At 40.5% G+C, this 26,779-nt stretch overlaps 1 protein-coding gene across 3 annotated transcripts in view; it reads left to right on the forward strand.

The window, feature by feature from the left end:
• Positions 1–26,346, forward strand: part of NFKB1 (nuclear factor kappa B subunit 1) — a 178,009-nt gene extending 151,663 nt beyond the window's left edge. For all 3 annotated transcript variants that reach the window (XM_043972943.1, XM_043972944.1, XM_043972942.1), the window contains 9 exons: positions 3,627–3,741; positions 13,293–13,494; positions 14,025–14,194; positions 14,536–14,638; positions 17,071–17,195; positions 19,030–19,096; positions 19,429–19,601; positions 22,382–22,562; positions 25,507–26,346. In XM_043972943.1, the coding sequence (XP_043828878.1) occupies positions 3,627–3,741; positions 13,293–13,494; positions 14,025–14,194; positions 14,536–14,638; positions 17,071–17,195; positions 19,030–19,096; positions 19,429–19,601; positions 22,382–22,562; positions 25,507–25,676 (1,306 nt within the window). In that variant the 3' untranslated portion in view covers positions 25,677–26,346. The remainder of the gene's footprint in view (positions 1–3,626; positions 3,742–13,292; positions 13,495–14,024; positions 14,195–14,535; positions 14,639–17,070; positions 17,196–19,029; positions 19,097–19,428; positions 19,602–22,381; positions 22,563–25,506) is intronic.
• Positions 26,347–26,779: the final 433 nt, after the last annotated feature.

Genomic DNA, 26,779 nt, shown 5'->3' on the forward strand with positions numbered 1-26,779 from the left:
TAAGTGGGACTGTTTAGAGAGCAAGAAGTTGAAGGAGGGGAGAAGAAAAGGGAGGAGGCCTGGAGATGGCAAGGATTGCACCAAGTTGTCAAATGACTGCTGAGGTGGGGGCCATTCTGAGACATGTACATAACGGCAACTATGAGAATAGCCAATATCATATAATGCTTTAAGCTTTGCTAGGCACTTTACAATTATGTCATTTTTATCTTCACAACAATCCTGGAAGTGCATACTATTATTACCAACATTTTATGGATGAGGAAATTAAGGGTGAGAGGTTAAGTGACTTGCCCAGGGTCACTCAGCTCAATTTTAGTGGCTCCCTAGACCAAATTCTCTCTTCCATGTTTAAAGCTCCTCACAACCCTGCTCCCTCTGCACCTTTCCAGTCTTCTTCCATCTTACTTTTCTCCATGTACTCTGTGATCCTCTGACACTGGCCTGTTCAGCACACAAAACACTCTGACTCCATGCCTTTTCACTGCTTGTGCCTCATACCTGGAAATGTCTTTCTCCTCATCTCTGCCTCCTGGATTCCCTGGTTTCCTTGAAGTCCCAGCTAAAATGGCACCTTCTACAAAAAGCTTTCCCCAACTCACTTAATACTAGTGCCTTCTCTCTGTGAGTATCCTCAGTTTATCCTGTAAATATCTTGTTTCTACATAATTATTTGAATATCATCTTTCCATTAGATTGTGAGCAAGGACTGTCTTTGGTCTTTGCATTCCCAAAGTTTAGTATGTTGCTTTTGCACGTAATAGGTGCTTAAATAAACGCTTGTTGACTTAATATGTAACTATCTTCTGTTACAGTCACTGCAGTCTTCTATATTGCCTTGATTAATTGTAGTGAGTCAGGTTTTGGTTTTTTTTTTCATATTTAAATGTTTTCCTTGGTTTGTACCTAGGTAGAGTGTGTTTGGTTCATGTCATGGTGATAATATCTGTCAATGATTCCTTTGTGCAGAGCTCTCCATCTCTACTCTTATGTAGTTTGAAACTCTGTTCCCATCATAACTAGCCAATCCCCATGAGTTCTCTTTGGAAACAAACCAGAGAGTTCCTTCATGATGGTCTTCTGACAGGCTCAGAGGCCAGTAATGAACTGTCACAATGCAATGCTTTGACTAAAATTTACTGAAATCAGTTTCATCACTGAGATGATTTTTTCCCCCTTAAGTTTAGTGTAAAAACTGAAGCAGATCCATAAAGCAAATAGTAACCCTGGGTATCCAAGCAATCAGAGATCTATGTTCTCATCCCTTGCAGTGCAACCAAGGATGTGGTATAACCACTGACCTTATTATTTTACAGTACCAGAACATTCATACAACCTTTGTGTCTGATGCCATGGGAACTGTATACCAGAATTTTTTTTTTTTTAGTCCAAAAGAATATATAATTCAAACGGAAAACCATTAAGGACTCCTCTTTCTAGTGAACGTTTCAGGGGAAATGCAGAGCTAATGAGATCAAAATAAGAAATCTTTATTAATTAAAATTGATGACTGTAAAAATATGAAGAGGTCTGCATGAAATAATGCAGAATGAAAAGAATCAGAACTTAAGATCTTGTCTACAAACTGATTCCTACAAGATAAAAGAAATATTTTTGCAATCAGAAGGATTAGAATTAGATAATTATTTCTTTGCTGTCAACATTTGGCACATATATTTGGATTTCATTATACCATTGGATAAAGACAAATTTTTAAAAGAACAAGAAATGGCTACTGGAGAAGGAGAGTTGTGTATATTATAGGAGCAGGGGAAGCCAAGCAACAAGTTGTGTTTAAGCATGTAGGGAGAGCATGTAGACAACAGGTGGTTTTCCTTACCTACACAACCAGTCTGAAGGGATTTGGGTAACAATTTAGAGCAGCAACATCTATCCTAATGAGTTGGGCCTTAGTGTATGTATGACAGCATCATGTGTTCAAGGAAAACAGTAATAATAATTATTATCTTCCTCTTCCTCCTCCCCACCATCATCATTGTCACTGGGTTAGAGAGATGAGGTTCAGCCAAAGGGAGTGATTTGTAATAACAGAGACAACGGACATCTTTCCCTGCTAACATGGCTGGTTTTCCTTAAGCTTTTTTTCATCTTTAGCTAACACTTAACAATCTGAATCCTGTGGCCATGAGTCATCACATGGATGATAAGGAAAAAAAAAGAAATCAAAACTCCTGACCATAGGGAAATCCCCACAGGGAGGGAAAATGACTTCTCTGAAATACACATGGAAATTCTTTAGGAAGTTTTGAAAAGTGTGAAATTTTTAAAAAATAGACATTTTTATTTAAAGTTTTCAGTTCCAAATTCTATCCCTCCTTCCCTCCCTCCCTGAGACCGTAAGCAATCAGATTTAGGTTATACATGTGCAATTATGTAAAACGTTTCCATATTAGTCATTTTGTAAAGTGTGACATTTTTAATAGTCCATATGCTTGATGCCTTTCCCACATTTCAAGTGTTGATAGAAATCTTGCAGCAAAGGACCTCCACTGAACATAGCTCAGCTATGAAAATATTTTTGTAAAAACACTTTTTAAAAATTTATTATTATTATTATTATTATTTGTAAAAACACTTTTCACGTAATACAGGCCTCTTCATGCCAATGTTCAATCCCAAATAGAATTTATTTTAAAGTAGCAAGAAACGTGTGAATAAAATGACCCTCATTTCAAAGTTCAATTGAATGGATCTTTTCACTTCTTAATAATTCTGGCATTATTCATAAAATGATTAAGTTACCCGGAAATATTGTCTCTCGAACCTTTTTAAATGCCACATCATCTTATGTGTTTTATTTTATGCATTTTTTTTCCGGGGCAATGAGGGTTAAGTGACTTGCCCAAGGTCACATAGCTAGTAAGTGTCAACTGTCTGAGTTCAGATTTGAACTCAAGTCCTCCTGAATCCAGAGCTGGTGCTTTATTCACTGCGCCACCTAGCTGCCACATATTTTATACATTTTCACAAGAGGATTCTAAGACATTACCCCGAACAGGAATCCATGGATCAGGTGATTGTCTATACATAAGTAAGGAAGTATACCTTCACATTGCTAATCAGAAATTAACTGAATAAATTTTGTACTTTTAACATTTCTCCTCCAGGAAAATTTATATTTGGCATCACTGAGAACCTAGTTAATATACTCACTCTTTTTTTTTTTTTTTTTGGTGGAGCAATGAGGGTTAAGTGACTTGCCCAGGGTCACACAGCTAGTAAATGTCAAGTGTCTGAGGCCAGATTTGAACTCAGGTCCTCCTGAATCCAGGGCCGGTGCTGTATCCACTGCACCACCTAGCTGCTCCAAGCCTGGTTAATATAAAGCCCAACACCTTTATTTGTGTTCTCTTAATAGTTCAGTTCAGTTTTCTTCTTCTTCCACTCTCTTAGCCCACAATGTGGGCTGGGTCATTATCACCAAATGGTATCTAGGTCAGCATAAACCGGACACTCAAAAAAGTTCACCAGCGACAAACATCATCTTTTTCTTAGAAGACCACTGATTGGTGCTTAGAGATCATTAAATATAAGCCTACTAAATCATTAAGTGATTTCCCCCCCTCCCCCACTAACTGATTATTGTCACTATCTTTACATTCTAGTGTCTTACACTTAGCCATCATCCACCTTCATGCTGAATTGGTACGGAACCTTCTAGAAGTGATAACTGGTTTGGTTTCTGATGATATCATCAACATGAGAAATGATCTCTACCAGGTAAGCAGAGATTAGTCAGTTTCAATTAAAAAATAAAACATATTTTTAAAAATTAAAGTTGGCTAAAGAAAATTCCCAACCTTTCTTTAGAAAAGGTAATATAGGAACTTCCAGGCCCTGAGAAATGGGCCAGTTAGGCCCTAGAATAAATTTTATCCTACAGATGATTGATTACTTGTTCTTTCCATTTATCCCTCTATGTAGTTAAAAAATGTGGCATAGCTTTGAAAAGTTTTCAGTACTGATATCTTAAAAATCCTCTATATTAGATGTTACTCCATGAAAAAGAAACTTTTTATTTCTGGGTGAGCCACTATACTCTATTAATTGTGACACAATTAACTTTTAACATCTTGGTACATCTAGGTGACATAGTGGACAGAGTGCTGGACCAAGAGTTAGGAAGACTCATCTTCCTGAATTCAAATCCAGCCTCAGATACTTATTAGCTGTGTGACCCTGGGCAAGTCACTTCACCCTGTTTGCCTCAGTTTCCTCCTCAATAAAATGAGCTTGAGAAGGAAATGGCAAAACACTCCAGTATCTTTGCCAAGAAAATCCCTAATGGGCTCACAAAGAGTCAGACACGATTGGAAAATGATTGGACAATGGCAACAATGAAAGAATAAATTAAAGATTTATTCAGGTTTGGGTGTTTTTGGAATACTGGAAAAGGGAAGTATATTAAAATGCCTGATACATTGTCTTCCATACACTGTGTCACAACTTTAATCAGATCAGAGGAAGATACTCTACATACTAATTCAAACCACTCTGGACTCAAAATCTTTAGGTAAGTCAGTCACTTACCAACTGTTCTTTGTGCTTTTCTTACTGCTTCCTCTATGTACTTAGGAAAGAAAGGAGAAGAAAATTTATGAGTCAATAATACATAAGAAACCTAAAGACTATTGGGAGGGGGAATACTTTTATTGCAAGTATAATATGTATCCAAGGCTCAAATATACACAATAGAATCAAAATGTATACAGAGGATCAAAAATATTCAGGGCTTTCAAAAGAGTGCTTCAAGTGATAACTGACAAAAAAAAAGCGGAAGATTTCAGGAAAAAAAAGGTGTGTTTGAAAAAAATGGAAAGGGAAAAGAGACCAAGGGAGGAGAAAAGAGAAGCACACAAGATATTTTAGTACCCTAGATATTAAATGGGCCTTAAAAGAAATCGAGGGTCTCTTAAAAGGGTTTACAAAATCAGTAGTTGTCTTTAAATACATCCAGAGGATGACACCAGCTGCAGAGTTAGTGGATCCACTTTGACCACATTGCAAAGGGGACCTGCTTTGAACAATCTGTTACTTTCTTGGTATGGTTGCTCCCCCCAGCGCGCCCCCCCCCCCCCCCCCCCCGACAGAACAAAACACCATCCAACCCTCTGTGCCTAGAAGAAGGTCTTCTCCTTTAATCTTTCTCTGTCTCAACGCTGCCTTTTCCCCACCTCTCCCCCACCATATTTTGCTTTGTTTCCTTTCCTCTCCCTCTTTTTTTGTCCCTTCTTCCCTTTCCTCTTACTTTTCCTAGTTGTCTCCTTATTCTTCCTTTTCTCCAAATATTTCCTTAGTCTGGGGACAGCTAGGTGGCACAGTGGATAAAGCATAGGCCCTGGATTCAGGAGGTCCTGAGTTCAAATCTGGTTTCAGACACTTGACACTTGCTGGCTGTGTGACCCTGGACAAGTTACTTAACCCTCATTACCCCACAAAAAGCAACAAAACAAAACAAAAACAATATTTCCTTAGTCTAGGGAAGGCTCTCCCTCTGAGCTAGAATATGAAGTAAAGGTTTTTGTTGTCGTTTTTGTCATATTGAGTTAAGTTCCCAGTTCTTAATTTAAAAAACAAACCATTTTTCTATTTTAAAGCAACAAACATCTATTAAGTTACTTGTGCATGACTCTCAAGTGATTTATTTTCCCCTTGATGGGTCATTGTTTCCTGAAAGGTTCTACACGCCTGATTTCTCATCATATTCTTTCTCTGACTGTCATGCTGAAAGTAATAAAGGAACTGGTCTTTTATGACACAAAAAGGATACTGAAGTAGGGGATTCTCCATTGGTTTATGACTCATAATTTGCAGGAGGGATCACATGTAACCAGGGTTTTGGCATGAGCCTCATTTTAGTTGTTTTGGAAACATCTGTACCAGGGTCACATAGCTAGTAAGTGTCTGAGGCCAGACTCGAACTTAGGCCTTCCTGACTCCAGCTGGGTCCAGCACTCTATGCACTGAGCCACCAAGCTGCCTCAACTTCAGTGACATGACTGATTAAACAAATGCAACTTTACTTCATTCAAGGGTTGTCTGTATCAACCTCGATGGGAATAAGTATTCTTAAGACATAATTCTCTATCACCGCCAAAAATATTTTGCTTTTTTTCTTTAATTAATATTTATAATACTTTTCTTTAATTAAGATTTATAATAATTTTAAGATTTTATAATATAAAATGTATTTCTTTAATTTCTAAGACTTATAATAATAAATTATAATAATTTATAATGCTGACTTATAATATTCATAATAATATTTATAATACTTTATAATGTAATATCGAGATTTAAAAATTTGTAGGTTATATTTTTTTTTTGGTGGGGCAATGAGGGTTAAGTGATTTGCCCAGGGTCACACAGCTAGTAAGTGTCAAATGTCTGAGGCCGGATTTGAACTCAGGTCCTCCTGACTCCAGGGCTAGTGCTCTATCCACTGTGCCACCTAGCTGCCCTGTAGGTCATATTTTTAACATGATTGGTCAGTAAGCATTTATTGAGCACCTACCATGTGCTAGGTACTGTTCTAAGCACTGGCCAAGGAGGGAATTTGTTTTGTTTGACAATGCATGTGTATTATAAGGACTTTCTTTCCACCTATTGTTAGGAGGGAGGGACTAAAGGGAGAAAAAAACATTTAATAATTTAAAATTTTATAATTCCATTCTATAGGTCAAGAAAATATCACTGAAGGGGATTTTCTTTTGAAAAAGTCAACTAACCCCCCAGTTACTTTTGGGGAAAAAATAATATAAATAATTGAAATTCACCCTGTAGATTGTAGGATGGAAGGAACCTTGAGTTCTTAGAAGGTATACCAGGGTATCCCAGTCTTGATAAGTTGGAAGGACTTTAAGAATGGTCCCAGAGACAAGCTGGCTACTTCACCTCTATAAACAAGCCTAAGTTTGGAGATGCTCATCACCATATTGGCTGCACATCTAGGCCACAGAAACTCAAATAGCTCCATCCATTGGGAGGTTGAGCAGTAAATGCCCCTATGGACACAATTACAAATCCCTGAGGTACTCCAGTCAATATACAGGCAATCCTGCCATATCATTTTCTACCCTAAGCCTCTTTGAGCCAGTATAGTTTTTTTTAATAACAAATATACTCAAAAAGTGGCAGCATCATATTCCTTCTCTTTCCAAGAAAGATGTAATCAGTATCTATGAATGGTGAGTCAGCTACAGATCAGGCAGTAGAAGATGGACTAGCAAACAACCCAAATGACCTATAAAATAATAATGCACATTTACCTAGTGCTGTCATTTTGGCCAGCCACTCCCCCCACCAGTCTTGTGTGCTAAATTTATAACTCTAGAGCCGGACTTTGTCCAACCTCTTCACTTTACAGGTGAGAAAATTGAGGCACAGGGAGCTTGCCCAAAGTCACACATTTGAGATTCAAATCCATTCTCCTGCCTCCAAGTGCCATAACTTCCCCTCTAGACCAGGGCTTCTTAAACTTTGTCCACTTGTGATCCCTTTTCACTCAAGAAAGTTTTACATAACCCCAGGTATACATAACCTTTTACTGTTGCCAAATTTTTCACAACCTCCACATTCAGTTACACAATCCCAAATGGGATCACAACCTACAGTTTAAGAAGCTAGGCTCCAGACCACAAAGACTCAGCCTAGGCCTGTGCACAGCTGTGTTACCAACTACTGATGAATTCAAGATAATTGGGGGGAGGCTGGGGAGTTTTTTACCCTTAAAGACATGTATTTTGCAAAAGAGCAAAAGTTTTGGCAAATTAGGTAAAAAGTAAATAAGCATAAACTGCTTTGAAATAAGTGATATTTATAATAATAATTAAAATAGCTAGAGTTTATACGGTGCTTTGATGTTTGCAAAGTGCTCTCCATTTGATCCTTATAACAACCCAGTGATGTAGGTGCTATCATCTCCCTTTTCCAGATGAGGAAAATGAGAAACAGAAAAGCTATAGGTGACTTGCTTAGAGTCACATAGCTTGTATCTGTGGTAGGATTTGAAGTCAGGTCTTCCTGACTCTTAAGTCCTGTGCTCCATCCACTGAGCCACATAGCTGCCAACAACATCTCAAAAATTCTAGAGCAGCTCCAAACTGAAGGAAGGGGTGGATGGGACCACAATCAAAGTTTTTGTTGGGGTCATAACTCCAGTGAGGCTGGAAAGTTTATAAAATGATACCTGCAGGGGGAGTTGTGGGAGGTATGCTATTCATGGCTCACATCACTTATTTGATAAGGAGATCTTGGCTAAATCATCTTGCTTCTCTGTCTCCCCCTCCATAAAATAATCCTGGCCTACCTCAGACTGCTGGTATTGCCAGCAGTATTGCATACATATAATAAATATTGTTATAAGTATAAATCATAACAGCACAAAGATCTTTGACTTCTCAAAGTGCCTTTTCATTAAAAAAAATTATTCTGAGCTTGGACTTCAGAAAAAACCCAGACATTTCCATATATACAAAACACAAAAAAGTATTCTATATGAAACCATAAATCTCCATTTTATACCATTTGCTTTTTTTTGGGTGGTATAATGAGGATTAAGTGACTTGCCCAGGGTCACATAGCTAGTAAATGTCAAGTGTCTGAGGTCAGATTTGAACACAGGTCCTCCTGAATCCAGGGCTGCTGCTTTATCCACTGTACCACCTAGCTGCTCTTACAAAGTACTTTCAAAACTGGCCTACTTGTCTGTGCTTTCTTTCGAACTTTCTTCTATTCTCTCTGTGCATTTAAAAAATTTGTTGTTCCACCTCCCTCTTTTTTTTTTGGCAGAACTATTGCTGACCCTCCCCTCCCCCAATTAAAATTGTTTGTTGTTGGTTCTGGTTTTTGCTTATTGCCTCTGACCCAAACATCACCAAAGGCTGACTTTCCCCTTAGGACCAACATGCACCTGATGTCAGAACGTCCTTCTGACCTTCATTTTTTTGTTTGTTTGGTTGGGTTTTTTTTGTAGGGCAATGGGGGTTAAGTGACTTGCCCAGGGTCACACAGCTAGTAAGCGTCAACTGTCTGAGGCCAGATTTGAACTCGGGTCCTCCTGAACCCAGGGTCGGTACTTTATCCACTATGCCATCTAGCTGCCTCCCTGACCTTCATTTTTTTTGACCTTCATTTTAAGTCAATATAACAAGCTGTGTTAGGAATTTAATAATGAATGCTGCAATGTAACGTGTTCAGCAGATATGTTAACTTAGTCCTTATTTTGTGGATTCGCTGATAGAAATGTTAGTGCCTGTCCGGACAGCGGTCATGTCCAAAGCCATGCCTCTTCCTGCACTCCACAGCACCTGAGCAGGTCCTTTCCCTTTAGGACTTCACGATCCCCTGAGGAGTGGGTGACCAGAATGTTTTGTGCTTTGCACTTTCAAATGAGCTGCATTGAGGTCCAGAAAGAGGAAGAGAATTGTCTGATTCAGATACCAACTGTGGCAGAGCTGGGCACCGAGTCCTTAGGCAGGCTTTCCTGGCTACATTCTTGGGATTTGGTTTTTGAAAGCTGCTACATACAAACGAACCTGGGGCCTCGCCTAAGAGCAATGAGTGAAGAGCCAGCAGGTTTTTAGTTTTGTACGGTCCTGTTGCCACCACTTAAAAGTCAGGGATTGTTTTAATCACAAGATGAAGGACAGCTGTACAAGGGTCTTGGACAGCAGGAGCTGGAGGCTGCTGGGTCTGTACTGTAGTAGAAAAATATGAGGAACCTTCAGTGGGTGGGATGTGCTGAGCTAGGAATCTGGAACGAGTGTGGACCTGGAATCTAGTGGCACACTAGCAGACAGCACTGTCAGAGGCACCTTCAGAATATACAAAAGCAAAGTGGACCAAAAGTCCTGGGTTCAGATCCCACTGTTGACACTTCCTATTTGTGTATCCTTGGACAAGTTACTTCGATTTCCCTGGGCCTCAGTTTACTCCTCTGGAATATAAAGGGTTTGGACTAGCTAACCTCTAACACTGTGGTCCTATGTATTTGTTACTTGGTCATCCTCAGGGTTAGCCATAACTGCTTTTTGTTTGGAAAAGAAAGAGAAAAGGGATGTGTTGGACTTAGGGTCAGGAGAAATCCAAGTTCAAATCCTAGCTCTAACAACAGTGTGTGATATGTAAAATGGAAATAAGTATAGGTATAGTTTTTTTGTTCAATTGTTTCCAGTCCTGACTCTTTGTGACCAGATTTAGGGTCTTGACAAAAGATAATGAAGCGGTTTGCCACTTCCTTTTCCAGCCCCCCCCCCCTTTTTTTTTTTTTTTTGGTGAGGCAGTTGGGGTTAAGTGACTTGCCCAGGGTCACACAGCTAGTAAGTGTTAAGTGTCTGAGGCCAGATTTGAACTCAGGTACTCCTGACTCCAGGGTCGGTGTTCAGTCTACTGCGCCGCCTAGCTGCCCCCTTTCCAGCCCATTTTACAGACAACAAAACTGAGGACAAGAGGGTTGTGAGTTTCCCAGGGTCCTGCAACTAGTAAGGGTCTGAGACCAGATTTGAACTCAGGTCTTCCTGACTCCAGACCCAGCACACTATCCACTGTGCTCCTTAGCCCCCAAGAGGGCTAAACAGCCCACAAAGGGCTGTTTGTGAACATAAAGCGCTTCACAAACCTTACCATGTCATGTCCGTGTCAGCCATCATTAGGATTCACATTCAGCTTCGTTCCTTACTTAGCACGGTACCACTTGCATTTAATAAATGTTTATTAAATTGAGTTTATTGAACTATTCTGAAGTTTAGTTACTGAGCCCATGTCTCCAATTAGAAACTAAATTAATCAGATGAACTCCCAACTTGCTTTAAAAAGGTGGGGGGGTAGCAGCTAGGTGGCATAGTGGATAGAGCACAGGCCCTAAAAGTCAGGAGGAACTGAGTTCAAATCTGACCTCAGCACTTGACACTTACTAGCTGTGTGGCCCTTGACAAGTCACTTAACCCCAATTGCCTCACTAAAAAACAAAACAAAAAAAGGGGCGGGGGTATTATAAAGGAAGGATTCTTCCTTATTAGTTTATGGCAGCCCTGATAATTAATGTAATTAAACCTTAGAGATTGCTGGAACTCTATTGTTCCAAATAATCTACAACACCTGACCCTGGAAGGAGACAGCTTTTCTCCCTCCACTAAACATATCTAGCATAATCTGTGACATGCATAGGATGCTGTTCTGGTGGAGTCACAGCCAGTAACTGCCCACTGAAGGGGAAAGTATGCAAATAGCCATTGCTAGACAGGATAGTTTGCATCTTTGCTGGTCTGGGACAAAAGTCTTAATTGTATAAAGATAGAATATTACTGTTCCATCGTCAGGGGATCTCAGTTCTTTAGAAGAAAGTTGCTTTCGTGACTGTTTATCTTGCTTCTTTCTTTTAAGGTATCTTTTTTAATCCCCTCTTTCATATCACATAAAGTTTTCAGAACCTCCTATCAACATTTCATCGACTTACTGCCTCCTAGACAGTGAACTCCACTGGCCCCTTTGAGGTATCAGCAGCTTGGCTGTTCCATTATCCAGTGAGTCCCTGCCAAGGTCCAAGCAAGTCCCTTAGCCACTCACAGTGGATGAATCCCTTGCTCCAAAGCAGCAGGATGGATTGGGCTTAAGAGAGACAGCAAACAGATGGCCCATTTTAATAGAGAAAATTGTCTTTTTGCATCAGTTTGTAATCAATCACAACACGTTCCTTTTTTTTTTTTTTTTTTTGGTGAGGCAATTGGGGTTAAGTGACTTGCCCAAGGTCACACAGCTAGTAAGTGTTAAGTGTCTGAGGCTGGATTTGAACTCAGGTACTCCTGACTCCAGGACTGGTGCTCTATCCACTGCGCCACCTAGCTACCCCACACAGCACGTCCCTTAATTAAGGGGCTGGGCCCTAGGTGTAGTGAGCTAAAGGACAGCCAATAGAGGTCCTAAATCAGACTCAAAGTTTTGAGTAGAGATGTTGACAATTGTTGACAATATTGGCTGAGAACAAGCCTCTAATAGAAAGAAATTCAAATATGCTTAGAGATATTATACAGTATTATCATTGTTGAATAGTGGAATGATTGGGCATCTAGGCGGCACCATAGTGTATAGAGCACCAGGCCTGGAGTCAAGAAGACTCATCTTCCTGAGTTCAAATCTGGCCTCAAGTACTTAGTAGTTGTGTGACCCTGGGCAAGTCACTTTACCCTATTTGCCTCAGTTCCCTCACCTGTAAAATGAGCTGGGGAAAGAAATAGCAAATCACTCTAGTATTTTTGCTGAGAAAACCCCAAATGGGATCATGGAGAGTCAAACATGACTGAACAACGCAATGGAATGAACACTGGTTTGATGTCAGATAACTTGGGTTCAAAACCCAGTACTGTTGCTATATTATTTATATATGCGTGTGTGTGTGTGTGTGTGTGTGTGTGTGTGTGTGTGTGTGTGTGTGTTTTGGGGGTGGGGTGGGGCAATGAGGGTTAAGTGACTTGCCCAGGGTCACACAACTAGTAAATGTCAAGTTTCTGAGGTAAGATTTGAACTCAGGTCCTCCTGAATCCAGGGCCAGTGCTCTATCCACTGCACCACCTAGCTGCCCCAGCTATATGATTTAAGTCAAGGCATTTAGCCTCTCTAGGTCTCAGTTTCCTTGTTTTTAAAATGAAAGGGTTGGATGAGGTCCCCTCCTGCTCTAAATCTGTGATCCTCATCAATTCTAATGGAAATTTTTAAAAATTCAGTGTGATGGGGGGCAGCTAGGCGGTGCAGTGGCTAGAGTACCGGCCCTGGATTCAGGAGGACCTGAGTTCAAATCCAGCCGCAGACACTTAACACTTACTAGCTGTGTGACCCTGGGCAAGTCACTTAACCCTAATTGCCTCACCAAAAAAAAAAAAAAAATTCAGTGTGATGATAAAAGTATGAATTAAAGAATAGGTTAATTAAAGCATATATTCCATATTCTTCCTGTAAATACTTAATATATATATTTAGTGACCTTTTAATGTACAAAGTGTCCCAAAGGTCTTAGTATAATTTTAAGATAACTCAACTAAGGCCTTTAAAACACCTTATATAATACTATTCATTGAAGAGATGATAGAAGGAGTACCCTCATCCCTATGGTATAAAGATTTGCTACAGGTCAGACAAGAACTTCCAAGCGGCTATAGGAATAAGAATCAATCCTGACCTCTTCTGTCTCTGATAACATTGTAGAAATTAGTAGGGTTTTCCCTCTTTTCTCCATTGATCTAATATGGGTCCTGCCCTCCTTTCCCTACCTTTTCCAGACCCCCTTGCACTTAGCAGTCATCACCAAGCAGGAAGATGTGGTGGAGGATCTGTTGAGGGCTGGTGCCGATGTGAGCCTTCTGGACCGCCTGGGCAACTCGGTTTTACACTTAGCTGCAAAGGAAGGAGATGACAAAATTCTGAGCATATTACTAAGGCACAAAAAGACATTACCACTGATCGATCATCCTAATGGCGAAGGTAGGGAAAAAAATCACATTGGCTTTCCATGAAAATGAATGATTGATTTTACTAACTTTTCTTCTGTGGCAGCTTCTGTAGCCGTGGTAGATGGGCACGTGGTAAATGTCTGCCATTATTCATAACAAAGCCCCAGCTAAACCTACTTCTCATCATCTCATGACTTTCTGTTGTTTATCGTTGTTGAATTAATGCTCTTAGAGGGAATCTGGCGTATGATAGGTGGTAAAAGAGACAGCTACGATATAATCAAGCAAAAGTAAATGAAGGGTTATTATTTCAAAGATTGGCCATGTTTTGTGCATCAGAGAAGGAGAATGGCCGAAAAGGAAACAGACAAGGTCGCAAGAGGGATAAATTTATGTTGGTTCTATAGAAAAACTTGGACCTTGGACCATTAAGGAGTAGAAGCAGAGAGGGACTTTCTAAACTCTGCAACTGATTTGATGGGGTTTTCCAAGTGTGCCGTTCTTGGTGCCAGGTCACCACCACCCTTCAGTGACTTCTGCATTTTGTACTTTGTGCCATAGGCTTGAACGCAATTCACCTGGCCATGCTCATCAACAGTATGCCATGCCTTCGTCTGATGATTGCTGCTGGAGCAGATGTCAATGCTCAGGAACAGACATCCGGGCGCACTGCCCTGCATCTGGCTGTTGAACAAGAGAATGTATCTTTGGCCGGCTGCCTGCTATTGGAGGTGAGTGTGCTCACTGCCCCCTGATTTAAAGGCCCAGACTGAAAAATGGACAGAGCCCCAAGAGAATAGATACGGAGACATTCTTCCCTCCTTGTGGAAGGGAAGGGTCAGGCACAAGAACAAGGAACTACTAAGCCATAATAGTGTCTACCCTATCAGAGCCTCTCACCATATCCCACTTCATTGCCTTAGATTTTTCTCTCTCCACTGGCTTGGCACTTTGAAAATGCAGAGCCAACAGTGTGGCAGCCACTGGGCATGGCTAGGAAGAGACTATACTGACATAAGGAAATATGGCTCCTCTACTCACTCTTTCTTTCTTTTGGTGGGTGGCATTTCAGGGCGATGCCTGTGTGGATAGTACAACCTACGATGGAACCACCCCCCTTCACGTCGCTGCTGGACGAGGGTCCACGAAGCTAGCAGCTCTCCTCAAAGCAGCAGGTAGGATAAGCCGGGGCAGGGGTGGGGGGGTGTTGTAGGGAATGTCAGGCTTCAAATGCAAGCATCAATTAGTGCTGAAAGTGGAGGACAGTCATCTATCTCTATAGGATACAGATCTTGAGATGCTGCAGAGTTAGATACACTTGGAACTTCCATAAGCTACATTCACTGTAACCATGTTAAGGGTGTTTGCTATTTAGAGAAACTATAGATCATCTTTTTATAAGATGGATCATCACTCCCATCTTGATCGGCTGTTTTGGAAAAGATAGATTTGAACATAGCAGGTTTTCTTAAATGGGACCAGCTTATATTTATACTTGAGAAATAAGTCCAGGAAACATCAGATACCCAGATTAGGGGAAAAAAAACAACCCAAAACCTTCCCAATGTGATATTGCTAAAGCTATTGCTTTACAAGGAAGGAAAGAGGTAGGTGCCCACATTCATGATTTCATTCCCCTCCATGGACTATGACACTATTGGGCCTTAGAAATAGGAAAATGAGCTTAGATGAGGTTATATTTCAGCTGAAGTTTATGCCATAAGCTTGGCAGGACTTCTCTCATTGAAATATTTTGACCACGCAAAAAAAGGGCAGATTTCTTTTATCTCCTTGGAAGAAAGGCATCAAAATCTTTAATGAATATGTTAAGGGTTGTTGTTTCTTCATTAAATCAGGAAATGCTTCCCAAAGCAGTAATAGTATTGTCCCATCTCTCTCCCTTCCCCTTGTGAAAATGAACCTGTTCTCCAGCAAAGTATTGTCACTAGAGGGTAGTAGGAACTGATTTTTGCCTCTCTTGGTGTCTCTAACACTTGACACAACACCTGACACATTAGAAGCTCTACTATATTTAGTAGGTACATGCTTATCAACTGTTGACTGGTTGACAATTTATATACATTTATCAACAAGAGATTTCAAGGCACGATTTTCTCTTTAACAGACACCTTTACAAAGAAGTTTTAAACCCTTAAAATAAATGCTGCTCATGAGTCTTTATAACCCTCCAACGAAGCAAGCATGCATTTCCTTAATTATATACAGATGAAAAAAGTCTGGTCCAGAGCCTTAAAGTCACAAATTTGTGAAGCTATCAAGCCCAGATTCCCCAATTCTATCCACTAAATTTTTGTGCCTGAATTTCTCCAGGTTTACTGATGGATAATTCAGCAAGTGTCTAGTAAATGCCTTCTTTGATACACTGTGTGAGTACTAGAGATGCAGAGAATTTGACTACAATACTTATTCCCTCATAAGTTGATGACAATCCTGAGAAGACCTAGATCAAAAACGATACCTGGTTAGCTACACGGATATCAGGAAATAATGTCTTAACAAGGAGGCATGGGCAAAATGTGGTGGTTCTTGTCCCATATCGAGCATCTGTAGGAAGAAGTCAACATGCATGGCAAGGTATTCCAAAGTTACCACTGGTCCTTGGGTTGTTCCCATGGACTCTGTGTCATGTACTTCCTCCCGACTAAACACTTTTTGGCTATTTTTGAGAAAACATTCCATCTCCAATTCCTAAGTTGTATTAGGTACAGTCATACCTGAAGGGAGGAGAATCAACTACACCTCTCACATGTAGTTTTCTATCTAACTTTAGGATGTTAAGATGGCACCCTCTTATTAGCTTTCAAAACTCACCAGCCCAAGAAAGGACCTCATGTTCCAACACTAACAACTATAGCCCCCGGGTTTTTTTTTGTTTGTTTTTTTTTTTTTAGTGAGGCAATTGGGGTTAAGTGACTTGCCCAGGGTCACACAGCTAGTAAGTGTTAAGTGTCTGAGGCCGGATTTGAACTCAGGTACTCCTGACTCCAGGGCCGGTGCTCTATCCACTGCGCCACCTAGCTGCCCCAGCCCCCGGTTTTTAAAAAGCTACAAAGATCAAAAACCTAGAAGATGGAGGCCAAGTAAATATATGCTATTTAGTCATTGATGCATAACATAACCAAGCTGCTTCTTGTTTTCTGTAGGCCAAGTGCTCAGGCTTCAGATCTATACAATTTTATATTAGATTCAAATTCAAAGCAATGTGGATGGTTGAGGCAACAGTCTCATTATCTTAGGCAGCAGCTGGATGTGGGTTTTTTTTTGAAAATCATACACAATAAGTGCATCTGGCTTCCACTGTATTTTGCCAGTGTAAACATGGCCACCAAAATATCTGGGAAATAAAGTAATAATGATCCCAGTTAGTATTTATATACCACTTTTTAACATTTGTTAAACAAATATCTCATTTAATCCTCATAACAACTTCGGGAGGTGGGTGTTATTATTATCTCATTTTACAGATGAGGAAGATGAGGTAGCTGGCAGTTAAGTGACTTGCCCAGGGTCACACATATAATGAGTGTCTGAGGCTGGATTTAAACTCAGATCTTCCTGACTTCAGTTGATGTATGTTACTCCTCAGGTGCAGATCCATTTTTGGAGAACTTTGAACCTCTCTTTGACTTGGATGATGTTTGGGATCAGGATGGAGAAGATGAGGGTGTAGTGCCTGGGACTACCCCTCTCGATATGGCAGCCAACTCACAGGTGAGGGATGTCCTCATTTTATCAATTACTGGCTGAGGTAGAGAGAGAAACTGCTGATAGGGCAGGGAATAGAATAGCATCAGGCAGCCTGTGATGTTTTCCTGGTTTCTTATTCCTTGAACACTGTGCTCTCATTTCTTTAAGAAATCCTCCTTCTAAAGATACCCCAGGACCTTGAAAAGCCTTTGTTGCCTTAATCCAGACCGTTTAGATTCTAGATTTTAAAGGTGTTACTGTGGTAAGAACTGAGAGCCAAGAAGGTTTGGGAAGGAGGAAAAAGACAGTACCAAGGGAGACTCTGCCAAGTCTGAACCAGCTCACCATTGCGATTTCGACTTGCATGAAGCTTTTGGTTTGTTTGGCTAAGTATTAAACAACAAAATACAGTCCTCTTGGCGTTGCAGCAAGAATAAAGAGAATCAGAGAAGTTAGAGACTTTGTTCATGGTTCTAGAGTGGAGAAGCCACCAGGGAGATGTGTTAGGTTCCAGTGAGAGGGGCCAGGAGGAGGGATAGAGCCAATGTGAAGACTTCTGACATAACAAAAACTCTGTGAATATAACCGTGTTTCTGAATCCAATTCCAGTATTTATTAAGAGCCTATTGCATATAGAGCACTATTTGGAGCTTACAATGTAATGGTGGATACTGCGCGCGTGCATGCACACATATACACGCAGAGTAAAAGAATGCTCCTCTCACCTTCAATATTCATCTCGATGTCATAAATGATCCTTGAAAGAGACACTGCATTTGTTTCCCTTGAAGTATGGCTTCTCATGGCTCTGGGCTCTGTGGTGAGGTCTTCTGAGAAAGTGACCCATTTCAGTGACCCATTTCTATTCATCAGTAAACAGGGCATAGCAAGGTCAGCCACACTGTAGCATTGCCCCCTTTGGAGATGCCCAGCTCTCGTTCCTGTAGCCTACCATTATCAAGTTAGTTATGTTGTTGTGTGACACCATTAATGCAAAATTCCTCCATATTTACTTAACTAGCCTTACAAATAGGCCTATAAGCTTATGCACTGTGATTTCAGGGATGCATCACAAACAGTCCCTCAGTCTTTCCCCCAAACATCATCCCCAACTTCTGACAGCTGCTTGAAATTCCGCCATTATGCTTTTTAAAAAAACTTTGGCTTGAGCTTTTCCTGTTTTTCCTAAGATGATCTCATTAATTTAAGCTTTTTTCACTATTTCTGCCTTAATACTAGAGTTTGAGAGCCAACTTAGCATGGTGGGTAGAGAGCAGACTATGGGGTCAGGAAGAGCTTAATCCAAGTCATGCCTGTGACAGCAAGTTTTAATAGGGAGGGTCAGAAAGCACGAGGCCCCTCAGGGGACTCCTGAGTGTTGGGGAGAAAGCCCTAAAGGGAGACACATGCTTGCTTCACTGTGGGGAATAGGTATGTGGAATAGGTACCTCACAGAGAGGAAATGGTCAGATTCCCATGGCTCTAGCTCAGGCATTTACAAGCCAAGCCCGGCAGCCCCTACCTCCCCCGAGAGCAAGAACCCTTGGGCCATCAGCATCCCCAGACACCATCCTTGCTTCAGGCCCTGGGCAAGCAAAGGTACTGCTTTCATGATAGTAGATTTTGGCCTCCTTTGCTGTCCCTGCCCCTGCAGATCCAGAAGGAGGTCTTTGCAGGAACTGGGAGTCATTTAGAGAATCCCATCACCAAGACTGAATTTACAAATCCTTTCCTAAGAACTACCTTTCATAGAGAAGGCAAGGACAGCCTGGGAATCTGTGAGCTTGACATGTTAGGAAGATGTTTCCGCCAGAGACTCCCATTAATATGTAACACTTTCTTCTCTTCTTCCCACCAGGTCTATGACATATTAAATGGAAAGCCATATCAATCCGAGTCAATATCCAGTGATTTACTGCCACAAGGTAGGTGGTGATAGAATATGAGCCTCCTATTCTCTTAATAATACTTTAAAATGCAAATCATTACATGGAGTTTTTTTGGGAAAAAAAATGTTTCATGTCGTGTTAAGCCCAAGTTCTCATTTTGGGTTTGAAAAACCTGGAGGCATGAGAGGAGGGAGGATGCCCAGTTTTAACCTACTGAAATACATAATAATTTTGCTCAGCAGGGCACTAACTGACCCTCAAATAAAACAGTCTGATTGCTTCTGCCGTGTGATGGCGAGAGAACAATGTTGTAATGAACCATCAGTTATTAACTCATCCTGCCTCTTTTGTGACTTCTTTCCCTCCAGGAGATATGAAACAGCTGAATGAAGATGCAAAGTTGCAGCTTTCCAAGTTATTAGAAATGCCTGATCCAGACAAAAACTGGTCCACCTTGGCACAGAAATTGGGCCTGGGGATACTTAACAACGCCTTCCGGTTGAGTCCTGTTCCTTCCAAAACTCTAATGGACAACTACGAGGTGATGCCCCCCGTTCTATGCATTTGCTCATTTGTGTTTGGCCTTGGCTGTTGTCATCCTTCTCTAGACAGGTGGTAGAGCTCTCTCCACCCTCCCTCACCTCCATAACTCAGAGAAAAAAAGGCATTTCTTGACCTCAGGATAACCTAGTGATTGGCAGGTAACCTGGGGATCCTAATTGAGAATACTGAAGTTATTACCTTCTCTGCAAGAGCTGTTCCCAAGCATATTGGGGTTTTCCAGGGCCTCTAGAAAAAGAATATTTAGAGGATGAACACAATGATAATAGCTCTCATAGTTAGCAAAGTACTTTATATATGTCCTCTCTCATTTGATCCTCCCAACAACCTTGTGAGGGTAGAGTCTAATATTATCTTTTTCTTTCTTTCTTTCTTTCTTTCTTTCTTTCTTTCTTTCTTTCTTTCTTTCTTTCTTTCTTTCTTTCTTTCTTCCTTTCTTTCGAGGCAATTGGGGTTAAGTGACTTGCCCAGGGTCACACAGCTAGTAAGTGTTAAGTATCTGAGGCTGGATTTGAACTCAGGTCCTCCTGAATCCAGGGCCCGTGCTCTATCCACTGTGCCATCTAGCTGCCCCCTAATATTATCTCCATTAAACAGATGAAGAAACTGAGTCTGAGAGAGGTGTTATGACTTGCCCACCAGAGTCAAAACAGCTAGTGGGAATCTGACACAGCATTCAAACAAACTTAGGTCTTTCTGATTATCAAGTCCAGTGCTCTAGCCAATGTTTTTCTGGCTACAGTTATCCCTTCCACATCAAGATTTTCTTCCATCATGATTTTGATATATTGTGTGCCAACATAAGAAATTAAATAAGAATTTTGGGAGAGTTTTGAGGGAGCTGCAGACAACATATGAAGGCCAGTCGATGACACAGAAAAAGTTTAGAAACTCAGAAATGCATAGCATATATGTATAGTGTTGTAGAATCTAGCCTTTGACCAAATACTTAAGCCAGATTTAACAATAAGGTACTGTAAACACCCCATAAAAGAAAAAGAAAAAAAAAATTCAGACTTCTCTGGCATGAAGAAAAGGCCAAAAAAATATCACGCTGATTTTCCAGATCATGGTGGGGGGACCACATATTTGTAATAGCATCTATTTACAAATCAAAAGTTATAAAGCCTCAGGGCAGCTGTCTAATCAGGAAGAGGTTCCCCTTAATGTCATTCAGCCTTTATGTCATTGTAGTCTAGCCTGGCTTGAGCCTTTACCCTTTTTCTATTGAGTCTTCCAAGTCTTAGAGATGAGATGAAAAGGAAAACACAAAATGAAAATATTTCTACTCCTAGGAAACCCAGCACTGGCTTTGGCTAGATGAGATTCCTTCTCCTCAGACTATTTCTTAGATGTAGCCAGAAGTAACCTAAGCCTTGTGGCTCTAATTCTTCCATCTGTCTGTATTGGGTGGTGATAGGCCGACAGATTAACTCCCGAAGTCTTCATCTGGACCAACTTTTTAGCCAGTGTAAACCACCCTGATTAGCAGGAACCACTACAACTAGATGGTGGTGAAAGTTTGGAATATGAGGGCTTGGGGTACATTTAGTATGAAATAAGTATGGGTCTCTTGCATGCCCATGCAAGGAAGGAGGCTGCAGCTCTAGAAGAATAAATGTATGAAAACTCAAAATGTTGTAAAAACAAATGTTGAAAACTATCTTTACATGTAACTGGAAAAAATACTATTAAAGTTGGAAACCCCCCCCCCCCAAAACCTTCTGTGCCCCTGGGTTACTGAGACAATAGTTTGGGGCTCTTGAAGTCTTTTTGTCAATTTGAAAAGTAGTCCAGGTTGGCTCCCTGCTTCCCAACAAAGGCTTGACTTTCTACCCTTAATATCCTCTGAGGAAGGAGAAGATAAAGATGAGGGGCAAAGATAATACAGGATGAAAGGAGAGGTAGAAAAAGAAAGGGGGTGTAGAAGGAGAGAGACAATAGAGGGGCAGGAAGAGAAAGGAGAGAAGAAGAAGAAGAAGAAGGAAGGAAGAAGAAGAAAGAAGGAAGGAAGGAAGAAAGAAGAAGAAGAAAGAAGGAAGAAGAAGAAGAAGAAGAGGAAGAAGAAGAAGAAGAAGAAGAAGAAGAAAGCAGCTCCCAACATTCCTCTCAGCTTGGCACTTTGCTTGATTGAATAAGTGGGTTGTACTATAAACAGCGTGCACATTCTTTCCCAGTGGAAAATGTCATCAATGCCAGAGTGTGGGGAAAGTGAGGTGGATTCTGATGAAGACTGTGGTCCTGCTGATGACTCTGCTTGTAAGAATTTAGAGTATGGCTTGATACAGACTGTAGAAACAGCATGGAGATGAAGTCATTTTCCTTTCTTTTGAAACATCCGTCCCCAGCTGCAGTTTTTCAATAACTACAGCCTTTACTTATGCGGGGAAACCCTGCGAGCCTCCTCTCTGTGTGGAGGTTTTACTGTCTCAGCATTTCTTTCTCTGTATTCACTATAAACAGCCTCACTGATTTCCTGAGTGGTCTTCAGGAGATGAAACAGGAAATTGAGTTCTTTTCAAGAAGGATACATTTTCTTCGACACTCCACTCTGATGATTTGCATCTGACCAGCAGTGCTTCTGTTCCTCCGGTGTGTGGGGTGGCAGAGGCAAGAGAGAGAGAGGGAGGCCCTGGAGGATAGAGAACTGACATTAGAACTGGCAGCCAGATAGAAAAAACTAGCACTTTGTTGTTCTTGTGAAATAGAATTGCATTGATTCTCACAAAGACATGCTATTTGTTTTCTTCTCTCTCACAGGTCTCTGGGGGAACGATAAGGGAACTGGTAGATGCCCTGAGACAAATGGGCTATACTGAAGCAATTGAAGTCATCCAGAAGGCCTTCTCTGCCTCAGTAAATCCATCTGGAATCAAAGAGCAGACCACGGAGCAGATATATTCACTGCCCCCATCACCCTCCTCCATAAGACAGCAACTAGGTACAAGAATGATTACAAACTTGAAATGCTGTATCCTAGGGAGGGGGATGATTCATAGTTTATGTATTCCCATGTAAATGGGAAGCAGCCACCTTCTGATGCTCCCTGACATTGGACTTCCTAGATTAGTAATTCTTTTTTTTTTTCCAAATTGTCCAAGCAGTATTTTTTTAATAATTCAAATTACGTGGAAATTGAACAGAAACAAAAATCAGAGAAGTTATACAGATCAATGTATATCGGAAAATACACAATAATGAATAGACCCTTTACATGAGAGCAAAACAAAATCATAGATCAACCAATAGAGAGGCCCATAGATTTGTAATTCTTAACTTCTGGTGCCACCTTTTGTTGTTGCTGTTCAGTTGCTTGGTCATGTCCAACCAACTCTTCATGACCACATTTGGGGTTTTCTTGGCAAAGAGACGTGAGTGATTTGCCATTTCCTTCTTTAGCTCATTTTACAGATGAAGAAACTGGGGAAGACAGGGTTAAGTGATTTGCCCAGGGTCACACAACTGGTGAATGTCCAAGTTCCAATTTGAACTCATGTCCTCCTGACTCTAGGGCCAACACTCTATCCACTGTGCCATGTAGCTGCCCTATCACCACCTTAGAGGCACAGAATTATGAAGCTTAGAGACTTGGGGGCTCAACTAATCCAGCCCTTTCATTTTATAGAGAAAGGAAATAAAGTCTGGGGTCACTTAGTTAATAATTATGGGACCAAGAAAAGAGTCCCACTTCCATTGCTAGTAGGGCTGGGAAACTGGAAGCAGGAATTTAAGGAGCAGCCATCCTGAATGCACCCAAGGTTTGCACATTAATGAAGAAACCCCTGTTTGAACAAGTGGAATTCTAATGGCAAGAGTAGACCAGGGTCCCTGGTTGTGTGCTGGATGACTTTAGCATTCTGGTAAAGCCCAGGGTCTTCCCCCCTCCCTTAGAATAATGTTTTTAAGTCCATAAAACAGATTAGTGGGATTACAAATCAAACCAATTTTATTGAGATAAAGGTGTGATTCTTTTTCCCATCCAAGTTCACACATTCTCCCCTCCACCTTGAAATCTATCAATAGTGGTCTGTGGACCCTAGGTTAAGAATACCTTCCTAGATGCAAGATTGCATTTCAGCACCAGGTTTCCAGAATTGGGTTCTTCTCACCTACAGACTGTCACCTTTGGGTAACATGGGCAGAAATCAGCAAGAGTTTTAATGATGGAATTCCCAAAGAGGTTGTTCTTTGAGAATGAAATGAGTCAGGTTCCCTGTACCTGTGGTGTACCTTCAATTTAAGTTGGCTCAGTAGTAACCACAGCAAGAAAAATAGCCTTGGAACAAAACTAGCAAGGCATCCATCATGTACTTAGTTTTCTATTCAGCTATCATTGACAGTTAACCAGTTGTATCTGTACCCCTTTTGCAGGGTAAGAGCCTAGTTGTCCTAAACTACCAGCATCATGCTGATAAATTCTAAAAGAATTAAGGAGATATCTATATCTATATCATATATATCTCAACTGATATATATATATATATATATATATATATATATATATATATATAATTTCCTTAATATTGAACTTTAATATGAACTTTATTTATTTGGGGTTATTTCCTCAAGAAGATGTCAAAAATGCCACTGTAACTTTCACAAATCTAATAGTACCATTTGATTAGAATTTGAATATATTTAATCACCTAAGTCCTAGATTTCTTTAGAATATTCTAACTAACTAATGGAAGTTGTTCATACTCCTATAGAGATGTTCCACTATGTGGAAATTTAGCTTAATTTTTCCAGAATGGTCTCATTAAAATTTTTTTTAAAGTCATATGGGTAGATAGGTGGCAGAGTGGATAGAGTGCCAGGTCTGAAGTTAGGAAGTCTCATCTCCTGTGTTCAAATCTGGCCTCAGATAATTACTAGCTATGTGACCCTGGGCAAATCACTTAACTCTGCCTCAGGTCCTCATCTGTCGAATGAACTAGAGAAGGAAATAGCAAACCACTTCAGTGTCTTTGCCAACAAAACCTCAAATGGGGTCATGAAGAGTTGGACACAGCTGAAACACCGAAGAAAACAAAATAGTTTATCGAAATCGTTTAAAGACAGGAAATAGTTTTGAATGCTTGGTATGTAGAACACTCTGTAAAAGGTCTAGGATGTGGCTCCTATTCCATCTTATCCATTGAGCTACCTAGCTACCTCCTACCAGGTGATCAAGTACTTGCTTAGCCACTGACCAGCCATCCCAAATGAATGATAAAAGAGGCTGGGGGGGGGGGAAGATTTTCTTGTATCAATTTTGCCAGTTTGAGATGCAATAATATCAAATTAAAGTCTCCTTTGAGACTCACAACCAGTTCTGTAGCTGTGCCCAGGAGAAATCTAACACAGTTAATCCCTTCTACTCTTGTTTAATTTTCACTGCAATTGTTTTTTGGGTGTTTTTTGTTTGGTTGTTTCGGTTTTTGAGGCAATTAGGGTTAAGTGACTTACTAAGGGTTACACAGCTAGTAAGTACCTGAGGTCAAATTTGAACTCAGGTCCTTCTGACTCCAGGACTGGTGTTCTATCCACTGTGCCACCTGCCTGTCCCCTTTGCAATTGTTTTGAGAGAAACAGTGTATGTTTGCTAGTCAGTCATTTTCTGCTCTTTAAAACTTTTCCAGGGAGGGACTTCCTCCCATTTATTTACTATCCTGTATCTGACACAGTGCTTTGTTCCAGGGTCGACACTTAGTCAACATTTCCTTGGTTTCATTAGGTTGGTGTGATTGTGGAAAAGTGAAAGTTGGGAGATGAGCAGTGGCAGAAATAAAGAGGGGAGTTCAGTGACAATTATCCAGGCCAAGTGATGGCCATTAACTCCATGCAGTTATAGGCCAGAGGAGCTGTCCAGCACTAAACAGTTGTGCTTTGCCTTCTCTTCTCAGGTGACATCTGTAAACTCCAAGACAATGAAAGTGTCTGTGACAGTGGGGTGGAGACCTCCTTCCGTAAACTCAGCTTTACCGAGTCTTTGACCAGCCCCAGCCCATTGATAACACTCAACAAAATTCCTCGTGACTATGGACAGGAAGCATCAATCGAAGGAAAAGTTTAACAGAATTGTTGAGGATTTACAGCAAGAAGTGGAAACAAAAATCCTGACATCCCATTTCACTGTTCAGAGGAAAGGAAGGTCAAGGTGCTCAGAGGAAGCAAACTGGTTTGAACTATTCTGGATTAAAACCAGGATCTTCAACTTCCTTCTTATTTTTGAAACTAATTTTAGTTTGGTTCATTTGCAAGATATATCTAGTTACCAGACCCCAGGGTCAGGGTGATACCTTCTTTATGGGAATGGGTCTTACCAAAATTTTCTGGCTGCCAATGGACTCAAGTTGCTTTCTGTTGTTTTTGTTCCTGCTGTTCTTGTGCTGCATAACCATTCCCCTTAAAAGACTTAGGGAGTGCCCACAAGGATATTCTCTCTAGCTATTCATAATACATATTTCATACATAATACATAATTCAAATTATAAAGAAATTAAGAAAACGTATTTTGAAGTGGGAGTCACTCAATGTACAATTTTTTAAAAGCTTGTTGCTTTTGGTTATGATTTGAAAGAAAGGAATATGTATATTTCAGTGAATATTTAAACCTTGGTCTAATCAATGCTGAAAATGGTATTTTCTACTGTTTCTGCATTTTACTACTGTAAATAATTTTTTTAGATCATATACTTAAAAGGAGAAATGTTGGATTTATAAATGCTATTTTTTATTTTACTTTTATAATAAAAGAAAAAGTAAATTGAAAATCTCACCCTCTCTGATCCTTGAAGAATCCATTTCTGATACAATACCTGGGGTTCCTTCCACTGCCTTATTGCCATATTCTCTTCACTGTCTTTCTAAACTAAGGAACTTACTCAGAGACTTTGTCATCACAGTCAAACACCAGAATTTGTCCAATATAGTACCTTTGGACATAGGGCCAGATCTTGATCACCTCATGTCAGTGTGTGACAAAATGGCAGAACTATTTGTGAATCTTTCTTGAACAATTTCTTCCATGAACCACCAAAAATGAAATATGTCCGAGTGCCAAAGTCTGTACGCAAGACATCAATCATGTCATTAGGCTGGTTGACCAAAGAGGGTCCCATAGGCCTCTTCAAAGGAGTTTTGACAATATTAAGTTGCTATTCTAATTGCTCACTT

The sequence above is a fragment of the Dromiciops gliroides genome, chromosome 6 (genome assembly GCF_019393635.1).
Source record: "Dromiciops gliroides isolate mDroGli1 chromosome 6, mDroGli1.pri, whole genome shotgun sequence".
Taxonomy (NCBI): domain Eukaryota; kingdom Metazoa; phylum Chordata; class Mammalia; order Microbiotheria; family Microbiotheriidae; genus Dromiciops; species Dromiciops gliroides.